Consider the following 21,272-nt stretch of genomic DNA (forward strand, 5'->3'; position numbering starts at 1 on the left):
TTGTCACCCTTCCCTATCATAAACTTTTCATAGTTCTTCCACCTTCCATGCATTATGCATAGGAGGAAGATCTACTTTCTTTATCCCAACACTGGAGGCAATTCTTTCAGCTGACAATTCTCTGAAAATACCTCAAGTTCCTCTCCTTCTAATACACTTCCATTGGTTATACTTCACTATCCATTTCCCTAGTACTTCAGAAGTTTGGCTACTTTAACCAGGAAAGTAAGTTCATGCGAATGCTGCCATTTCTTGCACTTGTGCATGAAATTCTGCTCAACAATCTCATGTTATTCCATGCATTTTTTCCTATTCAATTATTAATAAATTATCCAATGAATGGCAAAATTAAATTTGTGCTAATATCAACATTTGAACAGCATTGCATACCATTTCATCAATAACCAGTTCACCTGCACCAGAAACAACTGGAAAATAACACTTCTGATGTCACAGGGAATTTAATTACTATATTTCTGGAGAAAAAATACGGGGAAATGCTTTATAAAGCACATGATGTGGTGGAATATTGTGCAGGAAATCAATTTTTGTAACAAAATTCTCCCCCCAAAATGAACAGGAATTAAAAGGAAAATTAGTCTATAACTTCCACTTCAAAAGAGAACATTGTTTGTAGAAAACAATTTTCCTGTTCTGAACCATCTTGTATATACTCTCAATATTAGGTTTAAATGCAAACAAGTAATATAAATTGTATACATAATTAGTGAATAAGAAGCGTCTGTCATAAAGTTATAATTTCTATGGAACTTGATACCAATGTGTTTGGTAATTGGATCAGCATTTTCAATTTATATTTATGACATAATAAATACTATGTTGTATGTTATATTCTTTGACAGGTTTCACATATACATTAAATCACAACACCAATGTACATTGGATTTGGAGCAAGTAAATAAATCAGTTGTATCAGAATCTTAAAAAGCAACACTCACTGCATAAAGTATGTGATAGCACTGGAAAGACTGCAGAAGTAATTAATCAAGATGTTGCCAGGAATGGAGGCTTTAGCTTTCAAACAGAGATTGGATTGGCAAGGTTTATCCTCACTGGAGTATGGAAGTCGAAAAGTGACCTCAGCAGTTGATAAGATTATGAGAGACATTATAGGGCATTTGGATAGGAACAGGAGAGAGGGACTTGGGCCCAATGTAAGCAAATGGGATTAACTTCAATAGGTATCATGGTTGAGAGCGAGATCATTTGGATGTTATTTTTCCCTGATTATTGTTTCTAAAAGGCTGCCGCTACTAAGGTGAAAATGGTTGATCTGCATCCTTCTTGATATCCCTTCAAAGGCTGTTATATTTACTAATGTGACAATACTGGAACCTCCACTCCAACTGGAGTTCTGTGGATTCCAGTACTATTACAATGAGGCCCAATTAAAGCTTGTTTTAAAATATGTTTTAAAAGTATGTTTAAAATACTTCATCCTCAGTCTGAGCATGTTGCAGCCTTTGATGTCCCAATTTGAATTCAACAACTTCAAGTAACTGAATATCAGTCATCGAAGTACGATATTAGCTTACTTGTTTTTCTCCCATGAGAGTGGAGGCCATGCCAGGCATGTCTTCCCACACTGTCATCTGCAACTCCTACATTCTTCTACCCACGTTCTTTTATGCTCTTACTCTCTATTTCCACTTACTGACTAGAAACATTATTTACAGCCTATCCACATGCTCAGTTCCTTTTATGTCAGTGACTCTGCCTTTCCAACTCCCCTGCAGTTTAACAAGTTTCTTTTGTTTCCTTCCAAGTTTTGAAATAACTTTGGACAATGTTTTTCTACATTCATTTTTACTGATACTGTAAAATCCTCTTTTTCATTAAATAGAATAAACAACTAGAAAAGGTATTATTCATAGTTTTCTTAAACCATGTTATTACACAGTATACAGGATTCTAAGATTTGCACATGAAGGCATTTTTGCCATCATTCAAGCAACACACACAAAATGCTGGAGGAACTCAGCAGGCGAGGCAACATCCATGGAAAAAACAGTTGACTTTTCAGGCTGAAACCCTTCCAAAGGACTGCAGATAAAAAGTTGAGGAGTAGTTTGGAAAGATGGGGGGGAAGGGAGAGATAAACACCTACAATAGATGAAACTTGGAGGGGGGAGGGATGAAGCAAAGAGCAGACATGCGTGAAATGGAAGAGATGTGTTTGAGGGCAGTGGTGATGGTGGAAGAAGGGAAGCCCCCTTCTTTGAAAAAGGAGGACATCTCTTTCGTTCCAGAATGAAAAGCCTCATCCTGAGAGCAGATGCGGCGGAGATGGAGAAATTGAGAAGTGGATGGCGTTTTTACAAGTAGCAGGATTTGACGAGATATAGTCCAGGTAGCTGTAAGAGATCCCTCCCTCTCTAAGTTTCACCTATCGCCTGGTGTTTCTCTCTGCCCTCCTCCATCTTTCAAATCTATTTGTCAGCTTTTTTTCTCCAGATCTGCAGAAGGGTTTCAGCCCGAAACCTCAACTGTGCTTTTTTCCATAGATGCTGACTGGCCTGCTGAGTTCCTCCAGCATTTTGTGTGTTTTGCTCAGATTTCCACCATCTGCAGATTTTCTCTTGTTCACCATCATTCTTGTACAAAAGTTGTAATAAACATAAAGTGATAAAATTTTCCAAAACAGAAATTCCAGCAACATATGTTCAATTTTGAGTACTCATGTTTAAAATATAAATAATAAAGTACTTACTTTTCATCTAGGGATATCTCACTTGCAGAACTATCTTCAAAGGCAGATAAGGTATTCATTGCAGATAACTGATGTTGTTTGATTGGCCTCTCTTGATTATGTTGATTTTCATATTTCTCCTCATTTGAGCCCAAGTTACTCCTTTAAATGAAAATATTTATCTCACAAACATACTCAAGTAGACGTGCCCTGCAGATGTTCTTGGATAGCAGGGACAGAACAGGAAGCACAGTTTGTAATTTATATTTTCAACACATTGAGAATACTTCTATATTGTCCCAGCAGTCTGAATTTTGTGGGGTGGTGTACCATGTATATGAATATTAGTCATTATTTGAAGAGTTACATTTGAAACAATAAAGTGCTATAACTACAGTTTGATCCAAAACAAAAATGTAAATGATTAATAACTATGCAAACTCTGAAGTTTATTAAATGGATTCTTCCTCATTTATAGCGTAAAATTTCTATTTCGTAATTAAAAAATTATTTTTGCTAATCATGGACATTATGCAATAATAGAAATGTTTAATTTACTATAAGTATGCAAGATTTCAGTTCTCTGAAACAATTATATATAATCTTCAGAAAGTGCATGAAGTGAAGGATGCTGGATAAATATTGAAATATCCCAGTCGTGGACTGTAAGATGAAGCCTGGAAGTCTGGATCCAGCCACATTAGTAGGTGGTGCAAAGAACTGAGAGCAGGTATTAGGACATTTCGAAGAATTGATAAGTATACATTTGAAATCTTCTATTAATGATCATTATATTACTAAGAAATATAGATAAGTGTCATGGCAGTATAATCTTGCAGAAAATATTCCTTCCACCCCTCTACTCTTCAGTCATTCATGAAGGATGTTATTTAACAGTGTAGAAGACAGAATTCAGGGTAACCAAATAAAGAGAGAAAGCAATTGAAAATAACTCAATAGGAAGCATACATATCTGATTAATTGAGAAATAAAAACTGACACATACTAAAGAAATTCTACATTTAAAATATTTTCTAGCAGCTAGGAAAGTTATTAGAATAACCTTAATGCACATGATGATATATTCACAGAGCTGGATACAAAATTATGACTGTTGCCTGATCATTTTCAGGATTATACTTGGCAGAAATATGTCAAATTATAGTGGTGACTAGTAAAATGTATGGGTTTGGGACACATTCTGGCCTTGTGTATGAACTTTCTTCTAAATACAGATAAAGGTGATGAGAGAACTTGAAGGTGACAATTGTGTTTGGAAAAAAATCTCTAGCAATATTAAACTTACTTTGCCAAGAACAAATATAAAACTATAAACTACTTTGTTTGGTATCGTTCCAGAATGTATCTTTTTTGAATTCCATATTTTTCCTCATTTATAAGCTGTAATGTTTCTCCACAAGTGATCTCAATCTAATTATTTAATATTTATAAAAGCATCCAGAAATCTGTCATGTGGGAGTTGGCTTATTTGCCAGTTGAAAGCTGCTTTCACCGTGTCAGTGATTGATTGGCCTACTTAGAAGTTGCTGTGACTCTTTCCTATTGCCATGGCACACAAATAAACCATCAATTTCCGGTTCCAGGCTCCTCAGAGGTATAAGAGTAACACCTGCCATTTAAATAAATTATTGATATGCTTATATATAATCAGTGTCTTTTGTCTCAGTCACCAGATCCATGAAACTGCCTCATTATACCAACTAAAAACCTGAAACATTCATCCTTTCAGTCCAAAATCCATGTCTGAACTGGACAATGGCATAAATTACTTTAAAATTGCATGCAAATATACAGAGTTAACTTCAACAACACAATATAAATTTCCAATTTGTAAGATCATTTTAACATGCAACATTAAGCACCATCTTTGTCATAAATCGCATTATATTAATGTAGTACTATATAAATGAAATATGCATTTCATGCAAAACTGTCTTCCTGGTGAATCCATGATTTTTTAAAAAAAACTCTACAATCATACATAAATTATACAGAATCTGTAGAGAAAAATTTCAGAGGTATGTTTAAAGCATTAATTTCAATAGTTAATCAATTAACTTTAGTTATCCTTTTTTATGCAACAAAACCTCCTGATATAGCTACTAAGGCAATCAAAGCATATACAGAAATTAGCTTACCCTTCTAAAAGAGGCCCTTCTGTTTTGCCTTTGTTTAGAATGGGTTCTGCTGGTGCAACCTTGTGCATACCCGTCATAAAGTAGGGTGTTACGTTATGTTGCTGCATATTTTCTTTTGCTACTATAACCTGAAAATATAAAAAAGTTTAATGATTATCAGAATCATATTCAGAAACCTAATATCAACCAGTAAAACATCAATAAAAGTGCAATTGCAATTGTGATCTCAAGTAGCAGATCCATAATTTTACTGTAATTGAAATCGACAAAGATGACTCAACAACAAAATACTCATTAAAATAAACTTTTTACTTTCTTCGGTCTTTAGCCCACAACCTTTTTCTACATCACCTCTGTCGAGTACATTTCTACAGTATGTACACAAACCAAAAGGCAGTCATAACTCTAATAGAAATGCTTCTGTGCATTCTGCTATTTATGAAGGATTAAACAAAAATAGGAATTAACATTTATTTCATGAAACAGTAATTAAATTGCTAGATGACTGCAACTATAAACATAAGTAGCATGTAATGTGCACAAAAAGGATTCAAAATGTACAAAACACACACACAAAAAAGAAAAATACACATGAATTAATAGTGAGGAAGATAGAGTACAAAAGTAGGTAGGTTTTGCTGAAACTGTCCTGGATTTTGGTGTGGCCATAACTAATATACAGCAAACCCTTTTGATCTCCTCACTTAAGTAAGGAAGGGCGCCATGATAGCATAGCAATTAGTGCAAAGCAATTACAACTCGGGGCGTTCCAGAGTTCAGCTTCAGAACTGTCTGTAAGGAGTTTATAAGTTCTCCCTGCGAACCGTGTGGGTTTAAGAAGGGAGAGAGGCAGAAGAAAGGAAGCTATAGGCCAGGTAGCCTTACTGCAGTGTTTGGGAAGATGCTGTAGTCTATTATAAGGGATCAGATTTTGGTTTCTTGGAGGCACATGATAAAATAGGCCAAAGACAACATGGTTTCCTTAAGGGGAAATCTTATCTGACATGCCTTCTTCCTCACTGTTACCATGAGGTAGGAGGTACAGAAGCCTGAAGGCACACAATCAGCGATTTAGGAACAGCTTCTTCCCCTCTGCCATCTGATTCCTAAATGGGTATTGAATCTTTGGACACTAACTCACTTTTTTTTTTACATATACAGTATTCTGCTTCTGCACTTTTAAAAATTTATTCAATATATGTATACTGTAATTAATTTTCTTGTTTATTTATCATTATTATTTTAATTTTATTTTTTTCTCTCTGCTATATTATGTGTTGCATGTGTGTCTTTGGATGGAGTGTCTTTGGAATTCTCTACCTGATAGAGAAGTGGAAACTATCATTAATTGTATTCAATGCAAAATGAATCAATTTTAAAACTTTTTGGAATATTGGCTTATTAAAACTAATCAGGATAGTGAAGTTAAAACATGCTTTGCCAAATTTCTTCTTCAAGAAACAATTTCTTATTGAGGTTCATTTTCATATCAAACTTACATTACTTAAAAGGATGCGCTCATTAGGTAAATTGAGTTAATTTAAGTGATACGCATCGTGTAGTCTGTATTGGCAAAATATTTCCTAGTATTTTCTGAGAATATACAATCAAGTTATCTTATTGTAATCTTAGTGGATGAAGCATACAGTTCATGTTATTTTGGTAAAACAGAATATATTTAACTATCGGCAACACCATTTTGCATTGGATTGTCTCAAAAGAAACTAACAAAATTATCTAAAAGTGGTTGAGAAGCAAACACCATATCATATTTTGTCTTTTTGCCAACTTCCATTTTGTTGAATTGGAGTGTATAATGGTCATTTTCCTTGTAGTTTAACGTTCTTATGCTTGTTTACATTTTTATATAATTATTTATAGACATGTAATTGTTCAGTGTGTTTTTTAGTGATTGAAGGTTCTCATATCTTTTTTGAAACTTAGTTTCAGTGGAGGGTATCACATTACTTAAATAGGGGCTATCTTATTGGTTAATTGAAGCAATGGAATTTATTCTTATCAGGAGTCTTGGATAAGAAGACACACTGCCTTAGTTCCCTCTCTCTCTCTATACTTCTTTCACCTACATTGATCGAGTAACATTTAAATAACGATGGTAGGCAACTAGCACAATGCTTTATTTGTGATTTCTGATGAAACTTGGATCAAAAATATCAGGATCCAATAATTTATAAATTCAGTTCGATGTAGATGATCAGTAATTTGCCTAAATATTCAAAACTTGTATTTGTTGCATCAATTGTTTTCAGGTAGGAAAAATGCATTTTTATCCTACCTGAAGGCAACCGAGGAAACAAATCCCAAAATATGCATTAAATACCAATATGTAATGGGCAAATCCAGTTATTTGCACACTACTTTTCAAAGTAGTTGAAATACGGCAAAATGACTTAGGCAAAATTTATACACATCATGGAGGATTTTTAGGGAAACTTCTACCTCTTTCTCCAGCTGTACTTTTTTTTTCTCCAAAGCCAGGAACTCGACTTTCAGCATTCCTACTTCATTCTTAAACTGTTGTTCTTCTTCCTCTAATTCTTCATCCAAGTAAGATTTAGCAGCCACCACAGAGGGCAGATGGACAGTTTTTCGACAGTGTTTCAAATCTGGTGATTCAAAACGTCTTGCGTCAGGATTGGGGAAACAGTTGGACATCAGACTTTCATTTCTGATAGATGAAAAGTCTACCAATTCTGTAGGAGCTTCTCCAAACGAAGCAGATTTTTTATCAGAAGGTCCATTGTTATCAGTCCTAGATTCTACTTTATGAAAATCACTGTCATTGTTAGAAAGGTAACCAGCATCATTATTTCCTTCTTTCTTTACAATACATTCCTTAACTGCTTCCCAGTTTAACTCCTGTTTTTCCTTAAGTACACAAGTGTGTGCCAATCTGTTATCACCATTATTTTCCGCTGGCTTGGACTTGCATATTTTGAGTGTTTGCTGATCATCTCTTGGCTCCACAGTAAAACCTGCTGCTTCTTCTGGCTCATTAAGAAGATCAAGCACATCATGGTCATCATCATTACTTATGCTCTCTTCTTCTAATTCTTCCTCTAAAGCAGTAATTTTGTTATTTCCAAAAGGAGTAATTGCAATATCTTCATTACATTCACTACTTGAGCAGCTTCCAGAATAATTTTCTGCATATTCCAGAGTGTCATTTTTATTGCGCCAAATTTCTTGGATCCTTTGTTCCAGCTCAGCTGTTACAATTCTCCAATGTAATGTTTTTGTGTCCTCTTTTGTCTGGACTTTGACATATTGTCCATTCACGGTCTTTCTTTGATTCTCCTCTACCCGCACCATCTCAGCAGTGCTGTCACTATTGGTCATATTGGGCTCCTCATTCAGGTTCATTTCCTCTGCTTTCTTGTGTAAAAAAACAAAACATGTTTATAAGTTTCATTTTCAGATTGTAGACATTTTGTTGCCACTTTGCCATTGATATTGGCCATTTTCAAAATATGTATATCCTTCCGAAAGCATATGAAACAGGTAAAGAGAGGTCAGGATCATAATAACAAAAGCTGACTAAATACTTAAGTAGAAATAAAATATATAGCTGCATATTAATTTACAACAAAGCCTTTTTCTGACCTTAAGTCAGAAAGGGAGTACTTGTGGACACAGACAGGTAAGAGTACTTTAATACTACACAGAAAATGTTGGAGGAACTCTAAATCAGGCAGTATCTCTGGAAGGGAATAAACAGATAATGTTTCATTTTGGTACCTCCGAACTTCTCACTTCATTCCCGTCCCCCAACCACCCACCTTCTCCTCACATGGTCTCTCATGTATCGCCTGCTAGCTTGTACTCCTCAACCTTCTGCCCCCTTTCTTTTCCATCCTGATGGAGGGTCACAGTCCAAAATGTTCACTATTTCTTTACTTACACAGATGCTGTCCAACTTACTGAATTCCTCCAGCATTTTGTGTGTGCCGCTCAACGTTTCCAGCATCTGCATAATCCCTTGTGTTTATAAATATTATAATGTTAGGCAAGTGCTGACCAGAATTACTTTTGTAACATTGTATCTACAAAATGGCATGAGAAGATTGTGTCAACACCAAATCTGAAAATCAACTTGGAGGATAGGCAAATCATAATCAGAAGTGTCTCCCAGGGCATCATCTCCAGTAAGCTGGTTTAATTAGAATCAGTAATTGCATTAGACAGGCCACATTACTTGCACGCCTGACACCAAACTCCTGAAATACACTTAATTCTGACCTGTCTCAGTTACTGTGGCTTTCTTGGGCACCAGAGTGATGGTGACTGACTTGAAGCCTGCAGGGATAGTGGACTGTTTCAGGAAGTTATTAAATAAAGGCCGGCCTTTCCTTTCAGTGCTGCCTCCAGTGTTCGATTGGTGGAATGACAAACAGCATTGCCTGCGAACTGCCGGGAACTTCATCACTCAGGGACTTGGGCTATATATAATTTTTTTGCATGACTGTTTGTGTGTTCGCTATCTTGGATATGCTATGCGCCTTGTGCCGTGCATGTTTGACACCTTGGCCCCAGAGGAACGCTGTTTTATTTGGTTGTATTGATGTATACTTGAATGATAATTAAACTTGAGTTTGATTTGATTTTACGGAACATCGAGCTTTATAACTAAGTTTTTATTCATTGGGAAATGAAAATAAAGATTTGGTCAAAACTGTCTTAAGAACCTTTTACATAAGTTGTGATTATTGAAATGCAAATTACGTTTGTAATTAAAATTAAACTGCATCTGTCAACCACTGTCAATCACTATCAAAATATCTCAGTCTACTCCAGTGTTCATCATCATTATCACAGATGGTCTCCAGTTACTTTGACTTCTTCTACATGAAATCAAGAAATAGCTGAGAGCAGTAGATACAGTAAAAAATCTGACAAATTCCCAGCTACAATACTGAACGATCTGCACTCCAGAACAAATGACACCTAGCCAAGTTGTTGCATCATACACTTGTTTCTAGCAATGTGGAAAATTGCTCAGATATATATCCCACTCACAAAAAAAAAATACAATCCAGCTAAATTTGTATGCAGTTTACTGTTTACTATGAAAAGTGATGGATGCTGTCTCATTTGGCTGTATTGAATATTCATGCAGGATTGAATAACAATTAAACTTGAATTGAATTAATTTTGAAAACTGACGGATGCGATCATCAAAAAGCTCTAAAATTGCACTTGTTCTCCAAAAATTTCATGCAGTCCAAATATGAACCAAATAGCTAAATTCCAGAGATGAGGTACAGTGACTTCCCTTGACATCAAGACAACTAATGACACAGAAGTCATTAGACACTGGAGGGAAAACACATAAATCAAGACAGAACTCACACAAAGGACAATGACTCTGGTTGCCAGAGATCAATCATTCCAACCACAGAACTTCACTGAAGGAGTTCAAGGCAATATCATCAGCTCAACTGGCTGATAACTGCATAAGGTTCAGATTCTTTCACAGCTCCTCAGCTACTGGAGCAATCCAAGTCTGCACACACCAAAATTTTGACATTTAGGCATGGGCTGACAAATAGTTACAAGCAAGAATCTATCCTTGATGTTAAACGGCCTTGCTATCATAAGCCACTCACCATCAACACCGCAAAGTCACCCCATTGTGCAGAAAATTAACTGCACCAGTCACATAAATACAGTAACTACATCAGTAAATCCAGCTTTTGATTTTCACCTCCTGATATTCCTAGGTCATTCACCTACAAGGCACAGATCAGGAATTTGATAACATACTTTCCACCTGCTTGAAACAGTGCAGCATTGACAACTCCCAAGAAGCTCAATGCAATCAGAATAAACTGGACTGCTTAATTTGAACTCCATCAACCACCCCAGACAAGTATATTCTTCACCTCTGGTGCAACTGCAAAATAAATCACACAGGCTACTTATATCACTCATGCAGATATCATCTTTGTAGAAACTTGACCATATCAATTGAGGACAAGGACAGCGGGTGCAAGAGAATACTTGCAGATACACCTCTAAATCAAGGCATTTACCTCTTTTACCTGTTGGTTAAATCCTGGAATATCAACAGCACTGTGGAAATAACTTTATGAGAAGAACTGCAGCAGTTCAAGGTGACAGCTTACCACCATCTTTTTAGAGGGCATTTAGCGATACAAAATAAACAACGGCCTTGCTGGCAAAGCGCACAGATGAAAATGAGTATTAAGCAAAATTACCGTTTTGTTGTGTGTGTATTTTTAAGGACTTTTATTTTAAAATACACAATCAAATTCAACACATATACATTAGTATCTCACCTCATTTTTCCCTTCATAATTCTTTCTATTTTCATTACCTCCATCCTCAATTGGAGACGTCTCCCCTTGGGAAACTGCAGACATATTTAAAGATTGTTACATCAATAGTAAAACAGTACACTTTTAAAATCTTTGCCTATTTATTCCTACCAAAGACTGCAGATACTCTAGGGGAGGTGCACAGAGTCAATGAGACAACTTCTAGGACAAGCCATATTACCGTTCAGCCATTACTGCTAAGCATTTTATACTCAATTATGTTAAGGAAACGATATTTTAGTCCGGTCTATAGTTCCCTGTACTCCAAGTACACAGTTTTGAATTAATTCCTGATGAAGGATTTAGGCCTGAAATGTTGGCTGCCAGGCCTGCTGAGTTCCTCCAGCATTTTGTGTGTGTTGCAAGTACAATTTTAATACTGCTTCAGACATCAATGCTCTTTAAAAATTCTATCATTGTTTGATAAATATACAGACCTAGAATCTATTCAAGATCTTGTCAGTTCAGTAATACACAATGTTCTGTGACTGAATAATTGTGATGAAAAAAGTTACCATACAAAAATCAATAATAAATAACATGCAGGTTTGAGTTTAAGAATAAATACTGTTCGGAGTGGAGTAAAAAATGGTTGTGATGGAATAAACATACCAGTTTGGTGGTTCATTTTTGGCGTTTTGACAGAAGCACTTTCAGAGTCCCAGTTTGAGTCATCTACTGTATATAAAAAGAACAAATTTTATTGTCAAAATATAACCACTGAAACATATTGATGCATTTAGTTATTCAATCAGAAGTTATAAATTTATGTTCAGCACACACAAAGTGCTGGGGGAGCTTAGCAGGTCAGGTAGTATCTATGGATGAGAATAAACAGTCATTGCTTCAGGCTGAGACCCTCCACCAGGACTAGAAAAGGCAGAAGTCAGAGTAATGTGGTGGGGGATGGGAGGAAGAAGTACAAGGTGGCAAGTGACAGGTGAAAGCATGAGAGAGGAAGAAGGTGAAGTAAAGAGCTGGGGAGTTGATTGGTGGAAGACATACAGGCAGGAGAAGAGGGAATCTCACAGGACAGGACAGAAGACCATTGAAGAAAGGAAGGGGGAGCAAAACTCAAGAGGTGGTGATAGGCATGTAAGAAGTGAAGGCGGTGAGGGAAACAGGAATGGGAATGATGAGGGGGGAGGTAATTACTGGAAGCTTGTGAAATTGATATTCGTGCCATCAGGTTGGAGTCTACCCAGACGGAATACAAGATGTTGCTGATGTGGAGGCTTATGGGATGGTTCGTGAGGACAAGAAGAACCTTCTTCAAAGAAAGCTTCTCTTTCTCCACCATCAACGCTACCTTCACCCGCATCTCTTCCATTTCATGCACATTTGCCCTTATCGTATCCTCCCACTGCCACACCAGGATAGGATTCCTCCTGTCCTTACCTACCACCAACCAACAAGCCTCTGCATCCAGCACATAATTCTCTGTAACCTCTGCCATCTCCAATAGGATCCCATCACCAAACATATCTTTCCCTCTCCCCACTTTCTGCAGGGATTGCTCTCTATGCAACTCCCTCGAGCACTCGTCCCTCCCCACTAATCATCCTCCTGGCTTGTAAGTGGATCAATTGCCACACCTGCCCCTACACCTTGTCCCTCACCACCATTCAGGGCCCTAAGCAGTCCTTTCAGGTGGGGCAACACTTCTGCAAGCCTGCTGCGGTCATCTACTCTATCCGGTGCACCCACTTGTATATCGGTGAGACCTGGCGTAAATTGGAAGACTGCTTCGTTACAGCACTTTCACTCTGCCTGCCACAAAAAGCAGAATTTCCCCATGACCACACATTCCAATTCCACTTCCCATTCCTATTCCAATATATGTTAGTCCATAGCCTCCTCTACTATCACGATAAGATTACACTTAGGGTGAAGGAGCAAACTTATATTCTGTCTGGGTAGCCTCCAACCTGATGGCTTGAACACTGATTTCTTGAACCTCCATTAATTACTCCCCCTCCTCTCCTTCGTCATTCCCCGTTTTTGTTTTCCTCTCACAACTTCTCTTCTTAACTGCTCATCACCTCTCTCTGGTGCTCCTCCTCCTTACTGTTCTTCCAGGGTCTTCTGTCCTCTCCTGCTAGATTCCCCCTTCTCAAGTCTCCCATCAACTTCACAGCTCTTTACTTCATTCCCTTCCCCTCTCCATGTTTCATCTAACACCTGCTACCTTATACTTCTTCCACCTCTACCCCACCTTCCTACTTTGACTTCTTCCCCCTTCCTTTCCAGACCTGATGAAGGGCCTCAGCCCAAAACGTCAACATTTATTCCCATCTACATATGCTGCTTGACCGGCTGACCTCCAGCACACTGTGTGTATTGCTCTAGATTTCCAGCATCTGCAGTACCCTCTTATGTTCTAATGGAAAGTAATGTGTACAGATGAATAAATAAGGTTTGCACTTTTATATTGTGTATTTTTATTGCACACGTGTGCACACACACACAAACAAACTACGTATATACTGTATGCCTCTGTTAAAAATCAAATCAGTTGCCGGGATTTAATTCTATGCCACATGAAAACCAAATTAGGAAAGACTGGAATTCAACTCTCCAGCTACCAAATGAAGTACTGTCCAATGCACACCTTCTTGTTAAAGAACTCTTGTATTTTCAAATTACAAGCCAAGTCAGAAGGCTCGGCTGATTCACTGAAAACTAAACTAACTTCCTATTCAATCCAAAAACAAGTTGCTGCTGTATTTCAGATTGGAAATTACATAATACCAAAATGAACCACAAAAACTCTATGTTTAATCCTTAACTAACAAGTTTTACTCCATTTTACATTGAAAGAGTTTATACAAAATTGAAGATGCTGCCATTTAGTTGACAGTTTGATCCAAAGTTCAATCAAATTAACTCAAAGGATTCCATGGAATTTTTCAAAGAATTGGAAGTTTTCTTATACTGGGTTACACCTGCTAACCTTTAGCTAACAAATAGCTAAATTAATTGGTTGCTCTTTTCTATTTTCAAACTAGGTACACCATTTCCTTGGTGGAACGCAGCAGGCCAGGCAGCATCTATAAGGAGAAGCACTGTTGATGTTTCGGGCTGAGATCCTTCGTCCGTCCTGACGAAGGGTCTCGGCCTGAAACGTTGACAGTGCTTCTCCCTATAGATGCTGCCTGACCTGCTGCGTTCCACCAGCATACTGTGTGTGTTGATTGAATTTCCAGCATCTGCAGATTTCCTCGTGTTTACACCATTTCCTTATCCTGTAAATACATTCAGAAATAAATTGTAGCTGTCATTTGCTTTATGACCTGCTGAGAATATATAAAGACTGTCAAAGTAATTTTTTTGACATGAACATGAGAAAATCTGCAGATGCTGGAAATCCAAAGCAACACACACAATGCTGGAGGAACCCAGCAGACCAGGCAGCAACTAAGGAAGAGTAAAAGACTGATGTTTTGGGCTGACACCCTTTAGAACTGGAAAGGAAGGGGAAAAGTCACAGTAAGAAGGTAGGGTGTGGGGGGAGGTGCGGAGAGGAAGAAAAATACAAGATGGTAGGTGAGGGGTAAGGTAAAATAAAGAGCTGGGAAGTTGATTGGTCAAAGAGATAAAAGGCTGGAGAAGGGGAGGATCTTATAGGAAAGGTAGAAAACCTGGAAGAAAGGGAAGTGGGAGGAGCATCAGAGGGTAGGGATGGGCAGGTAAAGCAACATGGTAAGGGAGGGAAACAGAAATGGGGAAATGGATCGAAGTTCATGCCATCAGGTTGGAGGCTACCCAGGCTGAATATTAGGCATTGGTCCTCCATCCTGAGTATGGCCTCATCTTGGCAGTAAACATAGAAACATAGAAAATAGGTGCAGGAGTAGGCCATTCGGTCCTTCAAGCCTGCACCGCCATTCAGTATGATCATGGCTGATTATCCAACTCAGAACCCTATACCTGCTTTCTCTCCATACCCTCTGATCCCTTTAGCCACAACAGCCATATCTAACTTCCTCTATGAAGGCCATAGACTGAATGGGAATGGAAGTAGAATTGACATGGCTGGCCACCGGGAGATCCTGCTTTCTCTGGTGGAAGGAGGAAAGATGCTTGGTGAAGCGATCTCCCAATCTATGTCAGGTCTCTCCGATAAACCAGGAGGCCACAATGGGAGCATCAGATACAGTAGATGACTCCAACAGACTCGCAGGTGAAGTGTTGCCTCACCTGAAGGGACTGTTTGGGGCACCGAATGCGAGTGAGGGAGTAGGTGTAGAGGCAGGTGTAGCACTTGTTCCACTTGCAAGGATAAGTACCAGGAGGGAGATCAGTGGAGAGGGACGAGTGGACAAGGGTGTCGCATAGAAAGCAGAATGTAGGGGGAGGGAAAGATGTGTTTGGCGGTGGGATCCCGTTGGAAGTGGCGTAAGTATTGGGGAAGTATGTGCTGGACGCGGAGGCTAGTGGGGTGGTAGGCGAGGACAACACAAACACGAGAATACACTGACATATTTATGTAGATGACAACTTCATTAGCTCAAATATTATCAGCTGTTTCTGTTCCTCTCATTTATGCTAAACAAAGAAATCATCAAGACCTGTCCATCACCTCCCTCTGGTTCCCTACTTCCTTCCCTTTATTCCATGGTCTAACCATTCTCTCCAATCAAAATTCTTCTTCAGTCCTTTGCACCTTTCACCCATCACGTTCTAGCTACTCACACCATTCCTTTTCACCCCTTCCCCACCCGTCTTCCCCCTCTCACCTGAACTTAACTACTACCTGCCAGCAAACACGAGGAAATCTGAAGATGCTGGAAATTCAAACAACACACACAAAATGCTGGTGGAACACAGCAGGCCAGGCAGCATCTATGAGGAGAAGCACTGTCGACGTTTCGGGCCGAGACCCTTCGTCAGGACCTGCCAGCTTGTGCTCATTCCTCTCCCACCTTTTTATTGTGGTTTTTGCCCTCTTTCTTTCCAGTCTTGATGAGGCTTTCGACCTGAAACATTGATTATTCATTTCCTCCATAGATGTTCCCAGACCTGCTGAGTTCCTGCAGAATTTTGTGTGATTCTCAAGATTTCCAGCATCTGCCAAAACTCTGAGTCAGTTTGATCATAATCTATGACCAATTCTCTGATATCCTAATCCACATGCTCCAAATTAGTGACCTTTAAACTGAATTTTAGCATTATAGTTTAAAAATTCTATTCAATTTTGAGAAAAGTTGATCGCATTAATAGTTTTTTTAAAAGAGAAAAAACAAATACAATTACCTTCATTCTGGTTCATCTTATTCCTTTGGCCCAGGATACCAGATGAAGCAATAGATTTGTCCCTTGAGCCTTCTGAGATGGACTAAAATTTAGAAAAAAAGGTTTGATGTAATTTCTCATCTATAAAATTTAAACAAAACGTTATACAATTGAAAATATTTCAATTGATCATGTAACCACAGTGATATAACCTTAACATGCTGTGCCATAGTAGCAAGTAGATTTTGAACTGCGGTTCTATGATGAAAAACTTGTCTTCCTCCGATGAGAAAGGGATAATTGAACAAATCAACTAGTCCCATATTTGCAAGTTTCCTCAGAGAGACTGCAATAAAATATAATAAATGGCTTGAAAATTGAGCAAGCCCACTGAATACTGTTTCAATAAGTTTTTAAATAGTGTGCTTTGTAAACAATAAAGAATCAGAGAATGGAACTGCATTAATTTTTAGCAGTATTATAATGTTAAACAACTTCCAAAATACACCAGTTGCTGAGCAGTGTACAGTAACCTGCAATTTTCTTCTTTGCTGGGGCCAGGTTTCTTACACTCATCACCTGTATTCCCCTGTGTAGCCAAACCTCAAGCCTAGTATCAAGTCCATAGGCAGCAGCATCGCACAAATAATGTAACGAGATGGGTTGGGCAGAAGCCTTCTAACAACTGTATCATTAGCTTTGCCACCTGTCATAGCTGTCAATGATTTGGAATGTTTCTTTAGATGATTAGAACCATAAAGAACACAATTAATTTAAAATGTAACCTATCTTTTCTTACAATCCCCTTTTGAATGAATTGGCAGACCCTTTGACAGAACCCTTCTTACCTACTCCAACAAAAATAAACAATTTGTTTTACCTCTTTAACTTGACACCAGTGAATAATTTAGCATTTTGCCGTAGTTCATTAATTGATTTTCAACATGATTGACTGGATTCATTTTAACTTAGGCTCCAGAATGTGGAACTATTAATTGTGTCACTTCTGCCCTTTCTGGGCAAGGCTTTTCTCCCATCTTGTCTAACTACATTTTGTTTCTTCCTTTCAAATTATGTATACTGTCTATCTCACTCCCAATCCTTCATTTTCTTTCATAAGCCTAGGCTTAACATTTTTCCTTGAATCAACCTACAAATGCCCTATTCTCCCATGAATTTTTGACAGCCAATCGTCAATGTAGATAAAGATGAGATTATCCACATAGGATGGAAAACAGAACAACACACAAAATACTTGAACTCAACAGGTCGAACAGCATCTATGGAGAATAAACAATTGATGTGTCGGACTGAGATCCTTCACCAGGATCGGAAAGGTAGCAAAAAAACAAGGTGGGAGGTGGGGATAGAGGAAAGAGTACAAGCTTGTAGGTGGTAGGAGAAATCAGGTGAGAGGGAAGGTGGGTGACTGGGGGGAGGGGTAGAAGTGAGATACTGCGATGTGATAGGGGGAAAAGTAAAGGGCTGATGATGGAATCAAATAGAGGAGAATGGACCATGAGAGAAAGGGAAGGAGGATGGGCACTACAGGGACTTGGGTCAGTGATGAAAGGGTTAAGAGCCAGAATTGGGAAGAGAAAAAAAAGAGAAGGGAGAGTGGGGGATAAAAATTACCAGAAATTAGAGAAATTGGTTCTATAGCATTTATCACTTGTTCCTTTAAAATCTTCTTTGTGATTGATTTCTCAAACTTTTGGTTATATAGGTTTCACCTTTTTATCAACATGTTTATCATGGAATGACTTTGACTTTGAAGATCCAACTATAAATGTAAACTTCTATAATAGTTTTTCTTCAGTTTCTCAGCAAAGTATTTCAGATATTTTAAGGCTATTCATTAAAAATTATTATCACACCAGGATTTGAAGGGTAGCACAGATAGTGATGCTACTGCCACACAATTCCAAAAACACAAGGTTGTTCCAGACCTCCAGTGTTATCTGTGTCGAGTTTGCATACTCTCCCCGTGACTTTGAGGATTTCCTCAGTGTGCTCCAGCTTAAGTCCGTGTGCTAAATTTGTTCAGGTTGGTAGATTCATTGACTATTGTAAATTGCTCATGGTGCTAACATGAATGGTATAATCAGAAGGGAACTGATGGGACTATGGAGACAATAAAATGGCATTAGTGTAAATAAATGCATGATAGTTGGCAATAGACTCAAAGTCAAAGTCAGTCAATTTATTATCAAACCACATACATGTTACCATATACTATCCTGAGACTCATTGCCTTGCAGATATTCACAATACAAAGGAACCAACAGAAGCAATGAAAAGATAGACAACTAATGCATAAAAGACAAATTGAGCAAATACAACAAAAAAAAACACTATAGTAATAGTAATAATAAATAAGTAATAAGTATTGAGAACACGAGTTGTCGTTCTTGAAAGTGAGTTCATAGGTTGTGGAATTAGTTCAGTGATGGGTTGAGTGAAGTTATCCACTCTGATTCAGGAGCTTGATGGTTGAGGAGTAATAATTGTTCCTGAATGTGACAGTGTGGGATCTAAGGCACCTGTACCTCCTTCCTGATGGCAGCAGAGAGAATAGAGCATGGCTTGGATGGTGGGTGTCATTAATCATGGATGCTGCTTTCCTGCGACGGCACTCCTTGTAGATGTGCTCAGTAGTGGGGAGGGCTTTACACGTGATTAACTGGGCTGAATCCACTACTTTTGTAGGCTTTTCTGTTCGAGGGCTTTGGTATTTCCATACCAGGCTGTGATGCAACCAGTTTATCAAAGTTTTAGATTCAGCATGTCATTTTCCAAACTTATTTTTTGTATTGCCTTTTTTTGTATTTGGCCCTTATGTATTGGACCCAGGATAAATTGTCTGAAATGATAATGCTGAGGAATTTAAAAGTTACTGACCCTCTCCACCTCTGGTCCATGAGAACTGGCTGATGAACCTTCAGTTTCCTACTCGTGTCAATTATCAGCTTCTTGATTTTGCTGATGTCACGGCAGAGGATGTTGTTGTGGCACCATTCAGCCTGATTTCCAATATCCGTCCAACATGTTGATTCATCATCACCTTTGATTCAGTCAACAATGGTGCCTTCAGCAAACTTAGCCTCATAGTCATAACTATAAAGTGAGAAGAGCAGGGGGCCAAGTACATAGTCTCGTGGTGTACCTGTGCTGATGGTGATTGTAAAGGAAATGTGCTGCCAATCTGAATTTACTAGGATCTGCAAGTGAAGAGATTTAGGATACAGTTGTACAGGAAGGTATTAAGGCCAAGGTCTTGGAGTTTTTTAAATTAATTCTGAGGGGCCTATAGTGTCAAATGCAGAACTGTAGACAATGAAGAAAATCCTGATGTATGCATATTGTTCCAAGGTCGAGTAAAGAGCTAATAAAATGGCATCTGCTGTTGTCGTGTTGTGACTGTAAAAAGATGGAGCAGATCATGTATGCCAAATGACATATTTCTGTTTTATGACTCAATGACCCATTTTAATTTATAATACAGTATTACAAACAACCATTCTGATGAGCTAAATGTGATATTTTGTATTAAGTAAAAGTCATAACATTTACTAAACATACCTTAGAATCCTTAAGAGATTCCGTGTTTGCTTCCACCTCCGACTCTTCCAAACCCAGCTCTAACAGTAGGTCTACATGGTAAAGAATTAAAATATTTTATTGAATAAGGATTGCAATTAGATGAAAATGCTGGCTTCCATTATGAAAGTTTTTTTTTTGCTTTCTAAACCACATGATATTTTATCTGGATTCAACAAATGATAATCAAAGAACTATTCCTTTCGATTTTCTAGATTTCAACTTGATGAAACTATGTAAAATGATCACTCGGTGGCTAACAGCAGATTATTCAAGGATGGATTTTCTTAATGAGTCCAACTTTAGAACAAGACAAGTGTGTGATAACATTTTGTGCTCAGCAACTTCTTATGAAATAATGCAGTACAGTATCACCCTCTTGGAGTTGTCCTTTCAAAGATACTGAAATATCATATTGGGTTCTAAAAGCTTTTGACATTAAAAGTGTTGATAATGGGGAATTTTGTAATAGTAATGTTACTGGATGTTAGGGATGTGTGGGCTCTGATAGAGGCTGCCCTTGCCACAAACATAAATGCAACTTATAAATAAATTACGAGATCAACCTGGGATATGGACATTTTACAAGGACTTGTTATTCAAAGTCGACCAACTTCTGACTTAATGATGGAATAGTCCTTGATGAGGCAGCTAAATTAAGTACACAAAGAAATTTGCATATTATTATTCTAATTTGTCTAGCATTGCCGAAGTGGTATCCAATGTTTTGATATTCTTCATATTCAGGGTTCACCTCATGCATGCTGCACTAATTTGCATAACTCCCTCTGGTACATCACTGAAAGCCAAATTTCCTGCCTGACAACCATTGATAGCCTCAAACTCTGCTACCAATTGACTAGGCTATAAATCTTACCATAATTTTGCTAAGTATCCCAGTAAAAAGCTAATGTAAATGTTGAAAATGGAAAAGCCACTAGGTATAAATTACATTCAAAACCGTATATAGTATGCAGCATCAATACTCTTTTGAAATGTCGCAAATCCTCCTGTTTAGCCGCACTTTGGCAACTTTTAAACTTGCATTAGAATCTCCCTAACACTATTCATGAAAATATACTTCCAACCATGCTTACAGAATATTACAGTGAGCTATCTGCTGTTTTTGCACTCACTGACCTACAACTACAACGTATTATAACTGTGCCATTGACCCTGCAGCTTGTCCACCATGAAGATTTTATTAGC

General features: G+C 37.9%; 1 protein-coding gene across 2 annotated transcripts in view; it reads right to left on the reverse strand.

The window, feature by feature from the left end:
- Positions 1–21,272, reverse strand: part of si:ch211-272n13.3 (ankyrin repeat domain-containing protein 26) — a 128,271-nt gene that overhangs the window by 61,789 nt on the left and 45,210 nt on the right. For both annotated transcript variants that reach the window (XM_059978311.1, XM_059978312.1), the window contains 7 exons: positions 20,046–20,116; positions 16,485–16,566; positions 11,841–11,906; positions 11,190–11,263; positions 7,330–8,265; positions 4,870–4,997; positions 2,732–2,872 (listed from right to left, as the gene is read on the reverse strand). In XM_059978311.1, the coding sequence (XP_059834294.1) occupies positions 2,732–2,872; positions 4,870–4,997; positions 7,330–8,265; positions 11,190–11,263; positions 11,841–11,906; positions 16,485–16,566; positions 20,046–20,116 (1,498 nt within the window). The remainder of the gene's footprint in view (positions 1–2,731; positions 2,873–4,869; positions 4,998–7,329; positions 8,266–11,189; positions 11,264–11,840; positions 11,907–16,484; positions 16,567–20,045; positions 20,117–21,272) is intronic.

This window comes from Hypanus sabinus, chromosome 8 (genome assembly GCF_030144855.1).
Source record: "Hypanus sabinus isolate sHypSab1 chromosome 8, sHypSab1.hap1, whole genome shotgun sequence".
NCBI classification, from domain to species: Eukaryota; Metazoa; Chordata; class Chondrichthyes; order Myliobatiformes; family Dasyatidae; genus Hypanus; species Hypanus sabinus.